We start from the raw sequence: 23,684 nt of genomic DNA on the forward strand, positions 1-23,684 counted from the left end.
TCATCAGACTATGTTAAACTTTAATTATTTAAATGATCAAAATCTCTGACAGTTCCATTAGATTGATGAATGTCCATACACAGTACACAATTTAGACTGGTCTATTGACAAAATATCATATTATATGGTGCTTTATAATAATGATAGGAAGGTTCATTTAACTCCTAATGGAACCATCATCGTTATCTACAAATTTGAATTTCAGGGCCGGTAATTATAGTGACAAGACTCATTGCATGGATGATGAAAATTTGTTGAACTCTGTGAGAAGGTTAATCATTTGTTGGCTAAGCTTCATTAGCCTTCCACCTTTTAATGACGTCTATCCATCATCGAGTAAGCTAAAATTTTAGAATTAAAGTTAGAAGACGAGCAAATGTAACCAGTTGGAGCATGTAAGAGGGTCAGGATGGGGTTAATAGAATAGAGAATAATGGGTCAAATCTACAGAAAAATGGACCCCCAAAATAAGGAATAGAGAAAATTAGGGCACAAAATATAGAATAGAGAATAATGGGGTGCTTAAATATAAAGCATAAAGAATAGTGACCAAAACAAATAATACAGAAATGAAGGGGTATTATGTTTTTTCGGTCTGTGCGTCCGTTCATTCGTCCGTCTGTCCCGATTCAGGTTAAAGTTTTTGGTCAAGGTAGTTTTTGATGAAGTTGAAGTCCAATCAACTTAAAACTTAGTACACATATTCCCTATGATATGATTTTTCTAATTTTAATGCCAAATTAGAGTTTTGATCCCAATTTCACGGTCCACTGAACATAGAAAATGATAGTGCGGGTGGGGTATCTGTGTACTATGGACACATTCTTGTTAAAATTTCAAATGACTTCCTAGTTTCATTACAGAAATTTCAATAAAGCAATTTCCATGTTTCCATGACAGTCTAGAAGTACATGGCTACTGGGTTTTGTGATACAAGTATTAAACAAATTTAATAAGCCGACATTTAACACAGCATATTTGTGATAAATCATACATGAACCACTGTGTGACAAATCTTTATTGAAATAAAAATAAATATAAATCAACATGACGAATATACTAACAGATGAATTTTATTTTTTCTTCTGATTTTCCTAATCATTAAAAATTTCAAAATGAGTTTCTTTTACAGTTGCTTATCTTAACTATCATGCATACTTTGATAGAACTTGATTGTCCGATTAAATTCCTCCGCATTTGTCCGTGTCCATTACAAAAGAACCTTTTGGTCATATGTAATATTACAACAAGTATGTAATGCTTTTGCATATGACTTTTTTCTTTTTAAGAATTTTTACTAAAGAGGGAAAGAGGGGAAAAAGAGAGGATGAAATAACACGCTTCACATTAAATAAGTTACAAACAATTTCACTGAAAGTCAATTCACGTGCTTATTTTAGCAAGCGCATTCTTCTACATGTAGCCTAGGTGTCCGAAATGATTAAAAACTCGATTAAAAGAAGCAAGTTTCTTATCTGTGTAATATACAAATTGTATTATGAATGAGCTTTTGAGGTTTTGTAGCAAATGCTATGATCTGTGTCAAATAGAGAAACACGATATATTTAATTGATTCCGACTATAGATATTTCTGACTAAACCCGTATCCATTATTTAATCCTTCAGATCAGACTTCATATTTAGTTTCCGTATGCTAATTTTTATAAACGCGCAGATCTTTGAATTTACATTATGAGATTTAACTTGAGGATTAAATACCAGAAACATTCAATAATAGTCTGGCAATATTCCAGTCCGGGTTATCTGAACGGTTAAAATGGTGGGTTACAGAACAAAAGAGCACTACTGCACCGATTAAAACGTGACAGACCCAATTGATCGTACGCGACTGTAATATATTGATGGAATAATTTGTCTCCGAGGAAATATCAATGCATATTTAGACAACATCCGGAGCATTCTTTCATTCTGTTTAATAAATTTGCAAAATGGTGTTCTTTCTGAACAACGGGTCAAATATTTTCTATATTGTGGAAAGATAAGATATTTTTGTATTCAAAGAATGTTGTCGTTACCAGTAATATAAAAACAGGTTGTTGACTTCTTTTAGTTTTCAATAATATTTCGGTAAATGAATTACTGATAAGAGAGCTCATGTGAAGTGATAGGTTTGACGTTTAGTACTTTACAAAGACCACAAAACTGTTGATTTAAAATTACAGACAGGGCCTAAAATAGAGTTTTGAACAAGGAGAAAGTGATAACTCCTTCATTAGGATAACGTCATGAAAAAAGTACAAAGAACATAATTCTAACAGTTTTTATTGTATGCTTTACAACTAGGTTCATCTTGCGTCAACAAAAATATCACCCTTTTTTATTTTGCAAATTTCGATTTGTAAATGTTAAAAAGATTTGAAAAATTCTCATTTTAAACCATTTTTTGATAATCAGATATTTATGTTAACATTGGCTACATACAGTAAAACGGGTGCCATCAATGATATAACTATCGCTGGTTAGATACCGTTGCTGGTGGACTGTTGGTCCCCAATAAAATCTCCAGACTTCTTTACTGGTGGGGTACGTGTTGCTAAGTCTTTAGTTTTCTATGTTGTGTTTTGTATACTTTTTGTCTTTTTGTCGTATTTTCGTGTTTTGACATGGCGTTGTGAGTTTGTATTCGACTTTGCACCTTTGGTATCTTTTGCTTCTCTTTTACTGGCATGAACATACGAATATTGTTTTTTTTTAATTTACTGTTTTGAGTTTTAGAAAATCCTTTCATGAAGGAATGGCTCATGCATGGCTCTAATTCCTTGTCAGGGTTTGGCTTTCACTTTTCGGTCCGTTTTGCTGATATTAGCTATTGGAAGTTTGTATTAGGTTTTGGATTTTCAAATATGTTGGCCTCGGGTATCACTGAAGCATGAAACATCAATGGTCGAAAGTCAAATCTTGTGCAGTAAAATTGGTGTCAAATATGTAGTCACTTGTAATTCAACGAGTTCAGTCAGTAATTGTTAGTCTATTTTTTGGCCTTTTATTTGGATTTGTAGTAATTTCAGTTTTAGATCTTGACATTTTTGTTCAAAATTATAATAAGCTGGAATTGAGTAAATGAATTTTGACAAAGTTAGCAACCCATATAGACTTTACTACACACTCAACCTTTAGAACAGACAGATTGTGCACAGATGGCCGTTTTAATTCAAATGTAAAAATGTTATATTTTTGTTTAGACTTAAACACGATTCTTGAGTCGAATAATCAATCGGGTTATAATTTGAACTTGAGTTTGATATAGTTTGTCATCTGGTCAGTGGACGTTAAGCAACTAACAAATTCTTTTAGGGTCATTTTGGATAAACTATAATTTTTAATGGGACTGACGAAACAGCAATTCTTCATGCATTAGTGTGCCAGCATTTTTCATTTGCTTGGGTATATAAATGTATTTACATAACAAATATTAATGCAAGTCAGTGTAATGAGAACAAGCAATGCAAGATTTACTAACCACATTATGAACACCCACGAGAAAAAAAAACCACAAAAAAAAACCCAGATTACAGTTAAAAAGCTTTCATGTTCCACTTAAAGAAATAACCTTATATAATAAAAAAAATAAATAAATCATTACATTTTGAATTAGTATAACGTCATAACATCGCTGACATGGAAGACAAGCTAATTTACAAATCAATCATAAAACCAAAGTTTACCTTGACTTGATCATTGACAAAATTCAAGATCATTACATTAGGGATAAAAACAATAAAGAAATATATCAATTTCTGAAAATTAGTGAAGAAACTTGAGTGTTATTGATAGTTGAAACATTTTCAACGAATTTCATTCCCAATGTAAATAATTCATCAATCACAAATTAATAAAACGGAAATATAAAAAGTTCAAGTTGACATAGTGTTTTTGTGTCTGTAATTGAGTGCAATAAAATCGATTGTACATGTCGGAGATGAGGTGTGTTATAATGTTTAATCAAATGTTTCACTATAATCAATTAAGACGCGAAGTTCGTTTGAAAATAATAACTGATAAATCGGTTAAAATCTAAATCTGAGGTAAGAATATTTCAGTCGTCTTTCTCAATTTCAAGTTAAGTATATGAATTCCGTTTTCTTAAATACAAACGTCATTTCTCTTATGAATGAATACATGCATACAGTTAAATATTGTAATTGATTAAAACATCATTATAGAATTTTGGAATCAAAAGCAAACATATTAATAAATATAGACTTGACCATATTTATAAGTCAAAATAAAGCACTTGCAAAGAAGAGGGATTCCTCTGTAATAAAAACAAATAGTAAAGTATCCGAATGAAATATTCCCTTGTTCATATGGGAGAAATCTGTTTGCGCCACAACTCATGTGTGCCAAATGCTAGGTTTGCGCCGCTAGTTTTCAAACTACCCTGTATCACTTGCGCCAAAAATTAAGTATACGATTGCGCCACTCTACAAAAATTTCATCTAACGATCACTGTCCAAACGTCATGATTATGTTTCTCTCGATGGTTTCCTTTGTATGTATTATCAGGAACAATTGTTTTAAGAACGCAACCAATTCCGTATGTTTAATTGAGAAGTTTTTAACACTACAGCCATGCGGATAAATTGTTTTTCTTGACCTTCACAATTTGATGTCGTGACCTCCAGATATGAAAGGGGTTTGCAATTTTTGCGATATACCGTCTTATGTACCTTCTGACTTATTCCTTTTACTTTGATATCACTAAAACTAAACTTTTAAAAAACCTTTTAATCTCATAACAAGATGTACAGTAAAATTTATTATCATAAATGTTAAACCAAATGCTACAGTTCAGCAGATATCTATTTATATAATTATTGTCAAATCGCAAGTCATTATTATAATTTTGCAAATATTCTTTTACCTACAAATTTCAATTAAACGTAAAATGCACTTGTCTGCAGAAATTGAAGTAGATGTGAAATATGCCAATTTGTAATGTCAAAAAGAGTTATATTTCACAACCGTTAGTGAGGCAATAATAAATTAAATTTATCGTGACCATCCAAGGTTTTGATTTTGAAGAGTCTTTCAATTTCTGATTTATTAATTCTTTTGTTATAGTTTTTTTCCCCTAATTTATATTGCATTTAAAAAGTACCCTTAATCGGGAAATATGGTCCATTTTCCATCGATATGATGATTTGTCATTTAAACCAGAGTAGATTCAACGGACTTTAGAATAAACTCAATGATCGCATTTATAGGAGCATTATGGAAACATATAACGTCACCACATTTATATAATTACAAACTTTAGTTTACATTTTTATGGTTGGCTCTTATATTGAACTAAAAGAATATAATTTCTTAAATTAAATGCAACATTTAGTTTTCAATAGAATACAGGAGTCTGCAACATATATCAATCTGACAATTTAACAGAGACAATAGAAAAGAGGCAAAAGATACCAGACGGACATTCAAACTCATAATTCGAATATAAACTGACAACGCCATGGCTCAAAACGAAAAAGACCAACAGACAAACAACACTACACAAAACACAACATAGAATACTAAAGTGAGCAACACGAATCCCACCAAAAACTGAAGATGATACTTGGCTCTTTTCACAAAATATCTTTCGACTAAAATTGATCGTATTACTAAGTTATACTGAAATGTTCATGACTTACGAGTATTTTCACTCGTATGATTTTTTGTGAAATGAGTCGCTGCCTCCTAAATCATCAGCACCAAATAAATATTTGTTAAATTTTGACGCTATTAAAATAAATTTTACTATGTTGCAGATGATACATCAATGGAAACAAGACGAGGCATTGAACTTACATCGACAATTAACCAAGAACAATAGTAATACCTGGTGATATGGGAACAAGCTTTAGTGTACTCTGTAATAATAAAAGATCTGTGGTGGTCGTTTCTGCGAGCGTCCAAAACATAAAGCAAGAAGATGTAAATGACAATATCATAACGTCGCCTCGGAAGTTACATCCATGCGAGTCACGTGACTCTGGTATAGAAAATGAGATTCCACACGGACTCCCCGGCTTCAGTAGCGTAGATGGCGAAAATAATATAATCGACGAAGATGCAGATGGCGACGACGAGTCGTCTGATGATGACATCCTTCCGTGTGAAATTACCAAAGTTTCTCGGCCTCACTCGTGTCGACTCGGTACCCGATCCTCGTCTCGCAAAAAGCCTGATGATATAGTATTAGCAGAGGACAAATTAGTAAAAATTTTGAGAAATGGTAAGACTGGAAATAATTCGTCAGATGAAAACGAACAGGACATTGAACGAGAGGACAGTTTCTATGGGGACACAAAACAAAATATTAAATCAGAGCTCAAATTTCAAGACAAAAGAACTAAGGTTAGTAGGTTAAAAAGTGGCAAAGACACAAATGGCGCCACGGTGATTGGAGATCTTAATAGCTCGTCCGGGGAATCCAGTGACGGTGAAATGTGGGTTATTCCGGATGAAACAATTGATCAGTCTAGGAAGTCGTCACAAAGAAAAGGCTGGGTAAGCCAAGATGACGCTTTGGGTGATGAATCGGAATCTATAACCCTAACGTCACGATCGCAAAACGGACTGGACTATTACAGAATAGTAAGTGACAGTTACCAACGCTATGATGCACATATCATGAAGAAAGCAAGCGAGATGTCTATATCCAGCATCTTACTAATGCCGAGTGATGGCTTAATATCGCCTACTAACACGGAATTGGATGAACCTATTAACAGTTTGCCTTTTCACCTGCAAAGGGTTAGTGCACACATATCATGTATAAACACATGCATGGAGAAATTAGATTATTGTATTTCTATAAAAGTTAGAAATATATACTGTTTTGTTGGTCACCATTATTTTCATAAAAATGGATGACTTTTAAATGAATACTAAAATAAATAAATATCTTCTAAGTTCTCCATGAATGAAATTTAACACTGCAATTCAGGAATAACGTAATATTAATAACAAATGTATTTCATAGTTAGAGCTGCACGTTTTTTATAAATTCTGCAAGAAATCGACATAATGGTGTTTTCTGTTGGTATGGAGTTATTCATTTACCAAGTTATACAGTTTTCAAGTTTCAAACACGCCAAAAAATAAATACTAGAGGATAGGGAACTATCAAGTATTTTCATAGAATGTGAATGGAGATCTTTATTGTGCAATGTAATGCAGCAACCTCATAATTTAAATAACAAAAGAATAGCGAAGAAGTTTCGATAACTTTTTCTGGATTTTTAAAGTTTTGATTTTTGACCTTTTGGACACAGGCACTGGTCTCTGAGAAAAATTCGCATATATCCATTTTTTTCAGAGACAAGTGCCTGTGCCTTTGCAGTTAAAATATTTATCGACCAGAGGCATCAGTACCGAAATTTAATTCAACAACTTCGATGTGCTGTTCTCTTTTCAATAGAAACAAATGCTTATAAAATAGTTCACAGCTTTTTAGAATTATATCACAGAAGGTAAACATTGCATTTTAATCAACAGCTTTGGTAGAAGATTTTTCAGTTGTGGGGAAAGATAGACAATCCGTGATTGTACACCTGTATTATGAGCCTATATTAACTTTTATTTAACATAATTGAAATGAGACAAGCTTTGCCAACTAAAAAAAGTGTTTACCTTTATAATGCCAATGTGTGAATGTGTGTATGTTTGTGTTCTGGTTTTTAGTGTGGTATGATATATGTTAAATGTGATTTTTGCTGTGTATAGGTAAATCTGAATGACTAAAATGCTTGAAAAAAAGATTTAGAGATTATACGCGATTTTTACACCGTATTTTGCTGTTGGTGTGCTGCACTTTTCACCGGGCATTATTATTTAAACTATTTATATTCATGCGTTATGCAAACGGAAATTCTGATAGGTAAAAAAAGCATATAGATGTACAATATGTCAATATTTAAGTTATTTGGAAATTTGGAATTTACTAACGGTTAAGCTTTTACTTAGCAAATTGCTAATAAATGATTTTTAATGATCATATCCATTGTATGTTTCCTGGGTTTATTTCTCACATGACAAAAAATCACAATACCTTCCATTAAAATAATGAAAAACAAATATTTGTTCTACAGTAAAAAAACATCATTACATATCAATTTGAAACCGATTTACCTACTAATAGCCACAATCAATATCACCACGCACAAAAACAAAAACCATATTGTCATTTTACATTGATTTTTATTGTTGAAAATTTACATCCCAATGCATTTTTTACAAAGAGAATGTTTTAATTTTTAAAAACAGGGAAATTGCATTCTGTAGGATTTTACCTATACTATATGAATAATAAATTATCTGTCAAAAATGTGTAGATAGAATTGTTTCACATCATCAACTAGAAATAAGCCATACATTTTACTGCGTTGTTCCATAGATTTGACTGATAAATAATATAATAGGAGTATATATTTTCAGTGTTTTAACACAGACATACATTTCAGTGATCTGGTACCAAGGGAGTATTTAGAAACTGTTTTATAATTTAGACAAACGCGGAAAACGTGATTTGAAAATCGGTCTGCAGTCGATAAATTTTAAAATGTTAGCCCCCACACCTTCAATAATTTTCATGTTTTTCATTGGTTGTTGCAGTTTGTATCTATTACTTTAGTATCTGAATAAATCTTCAAGTAGCTGTTACTTTATAGAAAATGGACGACTTGGTGACGATGTTTATGAATTCACTCCGTGAAAGACGACGAAAAGGAAGACTTACTCAGTCAGAATATGAGGGTATAATGAAGAACCTACGGAATCAGCTGGTGGCTTTTGTCTTCACTTGTATAAATAACGACTCAACACCCAGGATAGAAGTCACGGTAAGATATTTTTTTTATCTTTATAGACATGATCTATTATTTGGGATTAACTATTTTCAAAGAACAAATGCACATTGAATATGTTTGTGGTCACTTATTTCACTTTTTCGAATAGTAAAAGTATCCAACTGCTGTTTGTTTTGATTCTATCACATTTTCAAACAGTTCTGTACATATTTTCAGCATTACATCCAAATTTATTAAAACACAAAATAAAAAGTAAAACAACGAATAATGATTCTGAAAAATAGGTATCTCAGTTGACCGATATGCCAAGACATATTCTGATTTGATGATTTCACATGAAGTTAACTCAACTCAAACGTTATGGATATCTAGAAGCGTTATATATACATTCATATATAAGTAATAAGTACATGTAACTGACCGCCGTGAAATTTTATTATAAAGTTAACATGGAGAAGGTCCGTACTTGTTGATCGACAATACATTTGATGAGCTTAGTGGATTGATATTCCATCACAAATTCTATGTTCCAATAGGTCCTTTTTGTGCACCCCTACTGTACTCGTATTATAAAATTCACATTAAACCTTGTCAAAGACAAAAAGAAACAAAAAAAATCTTGCATAGTTCTTTAATTTCATTTTCATATATAATGAAGATGTGCTGTCACTCGATACCCAAAATTTCAGTGAATGCTTGCATCTCATATATCCAAGAGAACTTGATAGTCTGCTTCATATCTTGATCGTTTCCTTGATATTGACAAAGGTGGACGACTTTAAACTAGAATCTATGACAAACGTGACGATTTCAACTTTCCAATCGTCAACTTTATATTTCTCAGCAGTACCATACTCTCTGCCTGAATAAATGGCGTTAACATATCTCAACTGATACGTTATGCTCGTGCATGTTCACACTATTCGGAATTCATTTGAACGAGTGTCATCCTTTTACAAAAGCAGAGTTATCAGGGAGAGTGACTGAAATCGACACTATATGTTTTCGCAGTCTTAGATCGTTAGATGTCGTAATAATCGTCTAATCTGTAATTTTAACGATCGTGTCTTATTCCGATTGTGTCATATTGACTGAAGGTGAATTCGCATGGTGGGTGAGATTTGCATAGACGGGGATGCTAACCGTGTCGTGTTCGTGTTTCTTAATTTATTTGTAGTTTATAAAGAATTGTTCTGTACATGTCATTTGGCTGACTAGTCACTCATATCTTGACTCACACTTAGAAATCGACTATGAGGGTCGGTTGGGAAAAACAAATTTACGACAAAGGAGATGATTTCAACCTTTCATTGTGAACATTTCATTTCTATGTAGCAACATTCCAGCAGCGCCTTCATATGGAGTATATTTCTCAGTTGATAAGATATTCTAGAGCTTGCGTTTTCTATTAAGATTTCCTTGAAAGAGAGTAGCTGCTTACAAGGACGTTATTGAATCAATGATTCCTATGAGTAAAGTTGGAGTCTTCGCTTCCGAAGTTTTACAGGCGCCACAACGAGTTGATTGATTATTATAGACTATATGTGTTACGAATGACCTTCGACATGCTCCAATTGTCGTAGCCATTTCCCGTCCTCTATTCCTCGGTTATGACACCATAAAATGAGACTTAACACCGGTTGTTGTGTTGCTCTGTCTTTATATATTTTATGTAGTGTTTTCCAGACTGTCTTTTGTCTTCGTCGTTTTTCGTTTTTTCACGACTATTGGTTCTCCTTTTCGTGTTTTTCGCCTATTTTTTAGTAACCAATTTATATAAAATAAACGACTTCAGTCAACTGGTATCTATGGCAAACGTTACGACTTTAATTTAATTTTTCCATTTCTCAGTTGTTACATATCCTCTGTCACATCATATGGTGTTTATTTAATGTATTCACTACGGAGTATAAAAATTTAATAACAGAGATTTGCTTATACCATACAAACTTCTCCAGGGGTGATGAAGACCCAACTGAAACCGACACTGTACACGTTCATGACGTTTTACTATCACATTCTCGAATTAACTAAGTTGAACGATACGATCTGTCTGTCTTCCTGTTCCCGAGAAACATGCTTTTGCGGTCTTAGATACTAGTAAGCAAACATCAGAATACTAGTAATTTGATGTTTTCCCCCGATTAAATCCTATTTCCTATCGTTACATGTTTTACTTTGTCTAGATTAGCATGGCGGATGATGCATTACCATGTCGACGACCCATGTAGGTTCCTTTCAGTTGGAGTTTAGAGATTCCTTAATTTTGTTCTCATTTTTTTCTGTTGGCTATGATATTGATTGTCTCTCTTAGACTTGATCGCACTCTTGGTTTCTCATTTTACTTTTTGAAGCTGTCACAGGAAAACAAATGCAACATATTTCAATTAATTAAAACAAAAATCAGCAAAATTCCCCACAATATTATTTCTTTATAAAAATAACATTTATAATGGATCTAAGTCTTAGTTAAGAAATTTAAGTCTCATTCAAACTCACTGTAAAAAAGATTATCCAATTCATTGTTCTGTGTTAGCGGGCGAGACAATCATTTTAGTATTTGGACAATAAACAGTTACTTATTTCATTTATTCGTGTATTTTCATTAGAATCTAAAGGATATCAGATTAGAGCTGAATAATAATTCACGGGTATGTAGATCACGTGGTCAGTTCAATGAAGCTCAATCCATTTCGTTTAGTAGATTAGATTTTTATTATATGTTGTTTTATATTGTATTTTGCAAACAACTAATCATTACTTTTGTGAATAGCAATAATAGTGATGTTTGATATTTTTGCTGTTTTGTATAGCCCACTCAGCTAATAATTGTTATATTTCCAAGTCTGATTTTCATCCCAATATTAGACTCCGAATTATACGTGTTATCAATGCAGCATATCGATACTATATCATTCGTTACAAATTGTTCAATGATATCAGGTTTTAGTTTCTCTAATTAATTTGTTTACATTACCACACACAGCATATACGAAACTTTCTTTCTACAGTTTTCCTTTTAATTTCATATTGTAATTTTACTTTTTTTGTTTTGAGTGCACATGCAGATATTCGAATTTTCTTTGATGAACAATATCTTATTATTAATGCTTTAAACACTTCACTTCAATATCGATATCATATCACTGATATACAATATGCACCTTTTATTCCTTTGTTTTATGATGGCTGTGTTGCAGTCTAAATAAATATTTATTCTCGTTTGATATTTTGTATCTTAGTATTTTTAACATACATTTTGTTTGGTTGCCATGCTTATGTTCAATTTGTTATAAACCAATAACTCTTTCAAAGACATAGTAAGATACAATTAAATTTCATATGTTTGTATTGACAAAGAAAGCTTACGAATGTGACTGGTCCATTTGAAAATCAGTTTTTATTTAGTGTACATTCACATTATTCTTACGATGAAGAAATATTTCTGTTAAAATTTTATGCTGTATCAAAAACAAAACCCCTGTCATCCAATGTAGCGGGATATAGTCATTGTTTAGAAGGATTTAAAGATGCAGATTAACATGACGTAATTTGCGCATAAAACAGTGCATTTGTATTTGTTTGAGGTTTCTGGACATTCTTCAAAGTTCGTTTTCTTTTTACCAGGGACATCACTAATGTGTTTCTTAAAATCAATTTCAGTCGGAATCCAAAACTTTGTTTTCGGATAACCCTTGGGCTGTCCAGATAAATTTGCATTCATCAGATGAGGAGGTGAGTACAACTGTTATATTTAACAAATACAATACACACATTTACAAAATGAAAGTCTAGTGATAAAGATGAAAAACATAACTAAATAATGAAAAATTCGTACAGCGGACCGTAATGCAGTAGTAGTAACAGTATAATTTAAGGCTAAAAACAAAAGTTGTACCAGAATAGTCTATATGTAAATGAGAATGCTCCCTTACACATGCCAATAACGTCAAATTGTTGCACACCAACTTTGATAAATATACAGAATAGGCATCTGCTTCTTTAAAAAAGCAAGCCATATGGATTGTTGTGCAAACAGTACGTTTTTCGGGCCAACAAAGGGACCTTTAATATTTGAAATTGTTAAAGACTGAGCCATTTTTTTTTTAAACCAAAGCCACAAGAAGAAAAACGTTTGATATTTGAACTTATTTTTCTACATTTGCGCAAATTTCAGTCGCATTGCAGTTTAATTGCCTATGCACTGTATTAAATGCAGACTTTCTATTTCAAAGGGTTCCATTTCATAGATTTACTTGGTAGTTCACTTAATGACGAATTTATCCAATCTATACTACATAACGCCAAATGAAAACAGAACTTTGGCAATATCCTGATAATTTTTTTCAGATTCTTCAAACTTCCGAGAAGCAATTGGCTAAGCGACTTGTTAAGAAAGGTGTTAATATAAGTAAAGAAGATATTGCATGCTTGTTGGGCGACCATCTCAGAACCATAGAACAACTTCAACATGTGAGGGATTCGGGAAGATTGCATACGTCCGAGACCAATCAAGATACAAAACAGAGACTATTATCTGCTCCTTCCTCCCGCAAAGATAATCCAAACAATAATAAAAGGAAGAAACCGCCACCTACTGCCCATCCTAAATTAAATAATAATCAAAAGTCCAAAGCTTTAAGTGACACTAAACCTAACTTATTGAACAGTGCCAAAAATAAAAAGGTAAATAAACCCAAAGGAAGCTTAAAAGGTAATGCAGTGTGTCCAGTTGTTTTAGACAGCAGTGATACTGAAAGTACGATAGAAAATAGCAGTGACTGTGATACACCCAAAGCAATGATTCACTCTGACTCAACCGACACAAAAACATACTGGATACAACCATCCACAATTGACAATCAAAACCAAGCTGCCGATGAAGCATTTACATCTCTTAATGCACCAATGTTTACTGATCAAAAGAGCAACCAATCAAAACCTTATAATTCTGTGCTGAAGAAAACAAATGGAACAGACTCTTGTACTAATTCTAAGGTTTTAAAGAAAAGCACATCTGATGTCGATTTAGAAAAACTACAACATGCAAATTCACCAGTAAAGGTATCGAAACTAAAGAAAAGCATTTCACTGGATGAACAGAAATTGCAGTGTACACTTCCACCTAATTTGGTACGTATTCATAAATATGTCAATGTATATCATATAAAAGTAATTATTATATGACTTCTATATCAAGTAAAAGAGGTGCTTAGCTTAAATGTATTACATACATATTCTACAAATGTAATTATCAGATAATTTATGTTTTATCTTATTATTTCTTCCTCTGATATAAAAGTAATGGAAGTGTTTCTATAGTAATAGATTATAGGAAATAAGATTTTCCATAAATTGTATTTGAATTGTCTCCCTTAGGGTAACTTTTGGTTTCTTATTAAAACTTTAATAACACCTTTTTTAATTTAATACTATGGATTCAAGCATTGTAAGATGTTATAAACTTATGTTGCAAAAATAATAAAGCGATTATAAACTAAACCTTTTATATTTCATACCTCAAGGTTAAATTAGTACTCCTTTCATGTTGCCAAACTATGATATTTTATCGGTATTTTATTAGTACCGAGTACTTTGTTTTTCTTTAAGCTAATGAAAGTTTGAATAATAAAAGTTACACTTCAATTACCAACTTTCTAAATTGAATTTTATTTTGTGCAATAAAAAAATAGTTTTGTTTGTTGCATCGTTGCAGACTAATGAAGAAGCAGTAGTGGCCACAGAGTTGTGTCAAGTGTTCTGGAGCAGGCGTCAAAGTCAGTCAGTATCAGAGTACTGTCAGCTGATAAAGACAGCGAGAGAAGATTTCATATTACAGTATGGCCATTACTTCAAAGAGTTGATTAAGGTAAGTTATTTTATTCATTTGTTTCATTTTTATAGATTCGTTACATGAGGCTAATAAATATCTTGATGAACATTTCAAAATATTGAAATAACTGATTTTGATTTCTTATGTTTGTTTTGCAAAATATAACAAAATAGATTCCTCCGTGTTTAAATGCGAGATCTATGTATGTTATTCTAGGCTAAAATCATGGTGATTGATCTGACATTTTGTGTGTTTTTTATTCCATAAAGGTTTTGTTTTGTTTTGAATGTATTGTAAAACATTATGAACGAATATGAAACACAAAAAAAAAGCTGTTGGCAAGGTAATATCAGCTTTAGCCTTTTATTTGCTCGACGGTGTAAAGATAACCACACCATATTTTGTTTTTCACTCATTCAGGTGGTCGATAACCACACCATATTTGTTTTTCACTCATTCAGGTGGTTGATAACGTTTGATTTTGTCAGTTTTTATTGACTTTCTTATTTTTGAATTTATCTTGGAGCTCGGTATTTTTGTCATACTCTTTTTCAAATTATTATGGCATTAATAACAACTGCTTATCGATTTTATTGCTTTAGTACATTTGACCTCTGAAGAAGCTTTTGTGTTCTTAACGGCCTTAAAATTTTCATTGTTCATCCGTTCCATAACATAAAAGGTTGTACATACAATTACAGGCCGGGGCTGCGTCTGAATTATTAATCTTCATTTTTGTGTTATTTGCATGGACTGCATTCCATGGACTCATAAAATTCCATGACAATTATGATGCCATGCGTTTTATTTCTTGTTGTGCCTATCGATATTGACCCATTTTTTTGTTTTAATTTGCACTTAGGTTAGAACCATTCCGATTGATCTCCTTTTAATTGAAGTTCGAAATTGGATATATCATTAAAGTTATACTTATACGATCTTATACGCATTTTAAGTCGAGACATACTTTCCTATCTTCTGTTAATGAGATTTTTCTCTTCGTAGTTGCAGTCTCGCAAAAAATTAAAATAATTATAAAATTATCCTTAATGGAAAAAGAGGCAGAAGATATCAAGTGGTCTATCAACACCATGGGTCAAATAAAATAAGACAAACAAAAGTTCACAATTCACTACAGAGAAAAAAAGTTTCTTATCCAAATCGACTTGAAATTTAGTAAATCCTTTGTATTTATTTCCTCCTTCATGTTGGAGTGTTTTAAAAACGAGTTACATTTGGCCAATTATAAAAATGTGAGACACATGGAATATTATCTTTATTCATTTTGTTCTCAGATTTAGTACTCGTGCTGTTACATAAAATATGTCATAATTCTACATTTTCAAAAATAACCCATTAAAGTTATAAGTTTAAGCGAAGTAAACACAATTTCAACATTTTTTCACGGTCATTTAAAAATGTTGGTCATTATACTGAAGACTAATATTTCAGACAATAAATGAAATAGTCTAACTTTCATATTTTTATTATTGTTTATTCAATTAACAAAAACGATAATAGTATTTGGCTTACTATCATTGTGCAAATTTCAAAAGAAATTAGTTCCATATACATAGGGTTTTGAAACATACACCTAATTACAAGTGTTTAGGGAGGCATTTGTTACAACATAATATTAACACATAACACATGATACTACACAATGATATGCAAGACACCGGTTCTTTTTAAATTCAAGTAATCACCCGTATTATAAACGACTACGTATGGGGCAATGTGATAGATATCTTCAGAGTTATAAATCTTTAAGAATTTAAAACAAAGATGATTAATCATTTGGCTTAATACACTGGAATAAAATCTTATTTTTTTCTGCACATTTAGGCTAATTTGTACTTTATAGAATTTGAAAGTATAGTCTTCTAATTCATGTATTTTTTATCCAGCAGTTTAACTTTCCTAGTCAATTTAAGTTCACACTATTCCTTTATTAATTTTAGACCTTCTTTTTGATCTTTACAGAATTTGCCCCACTTAAATAAACGCCCTCTCGTTGTAAACTTGATTGAAGTAGGTTTCAACCTTTATTATCTTGCATTTGAGAAGCGGTTCCCCTATTTTTGACATTTTTACCTATTATGTTTGTTTGTTTTGTTCACTCATTGTTGTCAATAAAATGGAATTTTATGCGACTGTCATACAAGTGAGAGTTTTATCTAGCTATAAAACCAGGTTTGATCCACCATTTTCTATATAAGGACATGCCTCTACCAAGTCAGGGACATGACAGTTGTTTTCCATTCGTTTGATGTGTAAGAGCTTTTGATTTTGCCATTTGATAAGGGACTTTGCGATTTGAATTTTCCTTGGAGTTCGGTATTTTTGTTATTTTACTTTTTTCCATGTTACTTGTCACTGGCTTTGAAATGTTTTGGTTTGAGCAAGATAAATTCAAAAATTAAAAACGCTTCGGACACGCGAAATTTATAAAGAGTTATTTCTACAATCTCATATACACAAAAACGTACAACAAATATTCCTGAGTTTTTGTGGTATACGGGGGGAAAAGGCAAGAGAACAAAAATAGGAATTTCGAATCCATATAAAATGATGGCTTGAAAAGTGAATAAAACGTCTCTTTTAATGATGTGCAAGCTTAGATATTCTTTTTTCAGAATACTTTTATCACAAGACTTTATAATTTTAATTGTTTTGAGTGGAATGTTTAGCAACGTAGAACTTCACATGTGTATTTGGTTTCATTTTTGTTTCATTTAACGGTTTACTGATAATTGGGATGACAAATATTTAAATTTCAGTTTCTTTTGTAACCAACGATTTTAGTTAGATCGAGCGATAACTTGACACCCACTTAAATGCTAATTTTTGGTGTCTCCTTAAACCTTTTGAAGTCAAACGTATCGAAATATAGACTGCTATAAACATTTAAATTGCCGATGCAATGATTAAGGTTAAGCTTTTGTTAAGTAAATCTTTATAACTACGTCGTTTTTGATACTTTTGAAAGCAAGTCGAGTTGACCTTATGTGACAGAACGACTACAATAAACATTGCAGGTCGAAGTGTCGGATAGAATATCACATAATTAAATTCTCCGATGGCGATCAGATAAATGAAGTCTATACTTCGATTTTAATCGTACTATACTAGTTGATTTAATGAAAAGCTACATGCTCACGAGGACTACGTTAATCAAATTGACTTGTTAAAGGATTGATATATAAACTCAAAAACATAATATCTTTTTAAAAACCTTTAACATAATATTTCTAATATATCACAACAAAGCTTCAATATATCCTATATTTTCTTTTGTAATGACAGTTGAAGTTCTGGACGAAAGAATATTCTACCATTTTTTGCTGTGGCAGAACCCTGCTCGTTAATTTCAATCTTCTTGTCCTTAGTCCTTTAAGCATTATTTCACGTCTTCGTGTTCAATAACAAATACGTCTGCGTGAATTGACCCTGGTGAAGTAAGAGTTTAAGGAAATGTGATAATCGTAAATATCCCTTTGGTATCTTTCGCTTTTCTTTTATAACAAAAGTGATCCGTAGATGTTTTGTATGAATTTATATTGTTGTTGAGTTACTTTTTATTGACTTTTACTCCTACATCTCCCTTTATTGATAAATTAGTTTATTTTGAAAAACTAGCAATGTTAGTCCCATGCTTTTGGAAACCTCAAACTATCGAATGAATTATTGAAGTTACATTGAAAATTCTCAACGCACAATATTTAAGGCAAGGAGGACGAAAATTCAAATGCACATTACGCTAATTTAGAATCATATCCATTTCTATGTCAGTCTATTGTCCTGACTGTAGATTATGATTAGATATCCACTGCCAACTAAAGTTAATTTACATTATAACTTAAAACGTATCAACTATACACATCTCAAAATAGAATGTCACTTGTAGGAATCGAACTTACGAGCGATTTCGTCATTAACCATTACATAATGAAGTACATGAACGATACCATACGACCATACTACACATAGAAGTTTTGAAAACTTGATATACTCTAAAATTAAAAAAAATCTTACATATTTTATATTTTGAAGAAGGACAAAAATACAAGAAAAAGGGAAAGAAAAATATAAATATATTTCCAAATGCTTAAAACCGAACCAGAATTCCATACAATAACGGCAATTCCTCCACAGTTACAATAACTACAATTTAAACATCTATATGGTCATGATACTTGTCACAAGTAATGTACAATGACTGTCGACTTTTTTTCGTTGTATAGCTTGTATGACCACAAATCTTCTACATAAACATAGAGTGGGCATTTAACTGAAGCTATGTCAAATAAAGTTGAACATCGACAGACACAATCGCCAATCTACTTCCTTCTTAATGTCAAGTCAAAATTTGTAAAATTATCACCATGTGGTAAAAATATCTACGTTTTTCTATAAAAAAAAATATATGTCAAGTATTGAAAAATTGATCTAAAATTTAATTCCAGATGAAGGATACAGCTCGATTTCTTTACAAAGCATCGTTCTATGATTCAGCCTAAAAGCATAAACGAGAACGACTTTTGGTGTATGATAATGAAATAAAAAATCTTTTGAGTTTCTTGAAAACTTGAGAATATTGATATAGATTTTTTGCGTTCCCTGCAAACCCTGGACAGTGTGGGATGGTAACTTCTATTTGTTCGATGACTTTGGCATGCTCTTTAATGTGAGCTTCCGTGTTAATGTTCTATTGTACAATACCGGTATTTTCTCCTTAAAAGTTGACTTAGTTATAATGAAAGCATAAATGTAATGGATGCAAAGATCATAAAGTTCAATATTCCATATAAAAAGGATTGGTTGGTCTTCGAAAGAGGATCAAAGAATGAAAACGATTGATATAATAATTATTAATGTATGTTTTTCTTTATTGCACACAATTTAGTTTTAATTAAAAGAAAGTCGTAAATATTCATTTTTAAGAATGATGAAAAAAAAAAGAATTATTAAGACATTTAGCATTTTTATTGAATTTAATCATGTGCATAAGTCGCTAGAACGTAAATTTTTTTTAAATAATATATGAGCATAAGTCATAATTCTGTAAAAATTTAGAACTATTTGATTCTTTTTTGTTTAATATTCATAACCATGATTTTTTACTTGACCTCCTGAATACAATCATGCATATATAATGATGTCAAATACATTACTGACATATTTTATGTTGCATACAGTAAGACAATTATTAAGTATATTTTAATAGTTGATCCATGGGCCTTTCAGTGCATATTAAACCTACATTCTTTATATGTAGTTAGTTCACATGCCATTCATTTAAAAAAAATGTTTACAGTAACGTACGTTACCTTATATATCCCTTTTGACAATATTCTGATGCCTTGGAACTTTTAACGATCTTTTTTATATGTGTTTTGTCTTTGAACGTTTTGTACCTTGCGAATGTATCTCGAGCAATGTTAAACACTGTAGCAGGATAAATCATCGATGTCGTGAATTGGGTAAATATACTTTTTTATATAAATGTGCAGCTTAAACACATTATATATACATTCAGGACCATAACATGATTATGTCATACAATTATTCCAGCCTTTTACTAGACCGACACTATTATATGTCATGCTAACCCAAATATATATACTCTGCAACAACAACGCGTTATGTTTTTTTTTAATTGTATTCGGTATACCTCAAATGGATTACATCATGCTTTGTTAGGTATATTGAGCCAATATGTCATACGGAATGCTGAACACACAGTTTGGGCAAACAGTCACTTACGATAAATATGGTACAATTCTGGTATAACTTTAAAGTCAGTATATATATATATTGTGATCCCGATATGCGACTAATACTGTTGTCCATATTCTCTGCATGGATTGAATCAATTTATATTTTCGGACTTATTGGCGCTGTTATAGAATATATATCGGTATGGGGTTTTCTATATTTTGAAAGTCGTATGGTGACCTGTTTTTTCTAGTATCCACGTTAGAATCTGGTGGATAGTTGTTTCATTTTTAATCATACCACTTCTCCTTATTGTTATAGTGTGGTATACTTTACCATTCATGTTGCAACGCTTGACGAGGCTGGTCCGATGATTCCGGCGGGGGTTTGCGTGAGCTGACGTGTCTATCAAGTTTGTCCAAAAATGTTCTAATGGGTGCAAACCAGGCGAGTTTCAGGGCCATGTCAATACACATATGTTCTTCAGAGTTATGAAATCCATGGTTCTCCTTGTTGTATGATACCGGACATTGTCCTACTAAAACATCTTCCTCAGTTGGTCAACACATTGAGCATATGTGCCGGTTAAATATTGTCTCCATAATGCTGGGCCGCTACATATCCTTGTCACGCACCATGTATGTTCTGCAGGGATATTGCTGACCACATCATGACGATGTAACACCAAATATGTCAACTTCCTGTACAGGATAGAAACGTTCATTTCAACGCTTGTATACGAGAGTTAGTTCATCACATTTCAGTTAAAGAAAACCTGACTCATTCCTGGACCAAATTCGGAGCAAGTTTTTTCAAAGACCAGACCTAATGAACGACATGAACGAACATGTGAACTTCTGTGTACCGGGGTTAAAACTAGTCCAGTATAAGTTCTTCATAGTCGAACTCTACTCTGGCAAAACCTGATACGGACTGTCTGATTGAATAATTTTTGTAATTCTTGGATATCAGCAGCAATGACTGTAGCAGTGACGATGTTCGATATCAACATTCGGATATACTGATCTTTGGCTGTATAGGTGATGCGTTGCCTATCCCTTCTAGGACGAGCTGGAGCTGGTCTTGTTTTATTTAGACTCTGCTAATGGCGTGAAGTAGCAATGGCAATAGCCTGTTAAAAGACTTTTTTTAACCACGATAGTTTCACGATAAAATTGAGTTTTCCATAGAATACACCTGAACACTTTGGGTTTTTTTTTTTTTTTTTGCACGGTAACAGCAACCTTTATTTTGCAGGAAACAATGTCAGTTACTAAAGATTAAGATCTGGGACCTTAAATCCATGCATACAATAACACTGGAGAAGGGAAACTTCAACGAAAAATTATAGTTATGATGACACAACATAGTTGCCAAGTTGCTCCCAATGACTTTTTTGTATTTTGAATACACCTTTAATAACCCATTGATCGAATTTAATTTTTTTGTGGTATTCGGTTTTTTTTTTTGGTTTTTTTAATGTATCGGACCTAAGCGTTACTAATTTTTTTTAAAGTGTATGTCATTGTTCATAAGAGTTTGATTCCTATTTGAATGTATTATTATTTATAAAAGTAGAATGCTTGAGATGAAAACGCAAGTATTAATTTTAAAATCTTTATTTACCCTTCCGGTGATCGTAATCTTATCTCCAATACTCTTGGCTAGCTTGCTTTCACCTAGGAAATTGCGTGATTAGATGACCGATTCAAGATGAAATTAGGCATTTATCAACAAGCATGTATTTGTACTCGAAGTTTTGGACTGGATGAGGTCTTCATATCTGGATGTTGATAAGGAAAATTAAATGTAATAAAATAAAATTTAAGAATCCAAAACAAGTCTTTTCAAAATTGTCTGCGATTTCTAATATCTAGAGTTATAACGTGAGTATGGTATAATTTTGGAGAAAGAATTACAGAGTAATCCTCAATAAGGATGTTTTTTTAGGAGGATAATACAATCAAATTAAAACGTAGCTATTTACATTTTAGATTTAGTTATTATCAAAATATTTAGACAAATATATAGTCAAGAAAATATTATGGCAAAAAGTTTTAGTATTTTCACCTAAATCCCGATTTCTTTTGTTGTTTTACCATACACATACAATTGCTCCTTTAAGTTTTCCTTCTGCAGTAGTATTGTATACATGGACATACCCTCCCAGATATGTTCTTTTATTCTAAAGTAACTGATATCGAATAAAACACATAGACCGAACGGTGACCTATTGGTGTTCAGATCCTTGTTCTGTGGTCTATGGATAGTTGTCGAACTTGACTCCTATTGATTATTTACAAAACTCTGCCACATTTTGTATGTGTCTGTCCCAAGTCTAGAGCCTGTAATTAACTAATTTCCTGGTTGGCGGCCGTCTGTCAATTTTTTTTGGTTTATTGTTTTTAGCATAAATCCTGTCGTTTGTTTTCTCCTTTGAATTGTTTCAAATTTGTCTCGCTGGGACTGTTTATAGCTTACTTTACTTTATGGGTTTTGCTCATTGTTGAAAGCCGTACAGTAGCCTATATCTGTTTATAATCCCCGTAGTTTGGTCTCTGGTTTATACTTGTCTCATTGCCAATATTACCACATCTCTTTATTTTTGAACATCTGTAAACGGTATACGTAATAAAATTAGACATACTCAATTACTTAGTGAGGGGCTCATGCATCAATATTCAAGGTTAATCACAAATGAAGGTCAAATAGAACAAAGTAAGCACTTCCATTTCATTAAAAGCGTGTACTGTATAAACTCAATTATAACAATATAACAATACAGTTAATTTGAGAATAACTATCAAAATTAAGCTATCCCTTTTACTTTGTAAACTGTAAGAGTTTAATTGATGCATTAGTTTGTATAAGGAAACAGAAATGTTGACATGAAAGGTAAGTATTACAACGAATTAAAATCAATATCTAATTGATGTTAAATGTTGATATTTAATCAAACAAAAACCTCACCGACTTTTACTTTATTAGAGAAATATACAATACCCGTTCTTAGACAAGGTTTCGAATTTGCTTCTTTTAATTGGTTGAAGCGCTATTCTTGATTAAACATCATCATTCGATGAATATAATCAAATTTGGAATAATTGCATTACATAAATGATGTAAGCAGGCGATTGACCTTTTCCAAAAATGATTTTCTTTTAGATCTCTGTAACCAAACTAAAAGCAAAGAGATATAACACAAGTTAATCAAATTAGGAACATCTTTTCTCTATGGTATATCAGAATACTATCATTTACAATTATATTCCCACAACCTAGAAAAGCATTTGAATACGAGAAAAAAGAAAAAT

At 32.0% G+C, this 23,684-nt stretch overlaps 1 protein-coding gene across 5 annotated transcripts in view; it reads left to right on the forward strand.

Annotated features, from left to right (window-relative positions):
* The window catches only part of LOC127723675 (uncharacterized), a 75,252-nt gene that overhangs the window by 25,325 nt on the left and 26,243 nt on the right, over window positions 1–23,684 (forward strand). For 3 of the 5 annotated variants that reach the window (XM_052230414.1, XM_052230429.1, XM_052230421.1), the window contains exons 2-7: window positions 5,778–6,765; window positions 8,682–8,852; window positions 11,429–11,470; window positions 12,483–12,554; window positions 13,170–13,952; window positions 14,536–14,688. In XM_052230414.1, the coding sequence (XP_052086374.1) occupies window positions 5,857–6,765; window positions 8,682–8,852; window positions 11,429–11,470; window positions 12,483–12,554; window positions 13,170–13,952; window positions 14,536–14,688 (2,130 nt within the window). In that variant the 5' untranslated portion in view covers window positions 5,778–5,856. The remainder of the gene's footprint in view (window positions 1–5,777; window positions 6,766–8,681; window positions 8,853–11,428; window positions 11,471–12,482; window positions 12,555–13,169; window positions 13,953–14,535; window positions 14,689–23,684) is intronic. The other 2 variants (XM_052230442.1, XM_052230438.1) reach the window with 2 other exon arrangements.

The sequence above is a fragment of the Mytilus californianus genome, unplaced genomic scaffold, assembly GCF_021869535.1.
Source record: "Mytilus californianus isolate M0D057914Y unplaced genomic scaffold, xbMytCali1.0.p SCAF_1, whole genome shotgun sequence".
In the NCBI taxonomy this organism is placed as follows: domain Eukaryota; kingdom Metazoa; phylum Mollusca; class Bivalvia; order Mytilida; family Mytilidae; genus Mytilus; species Mytilus californianus.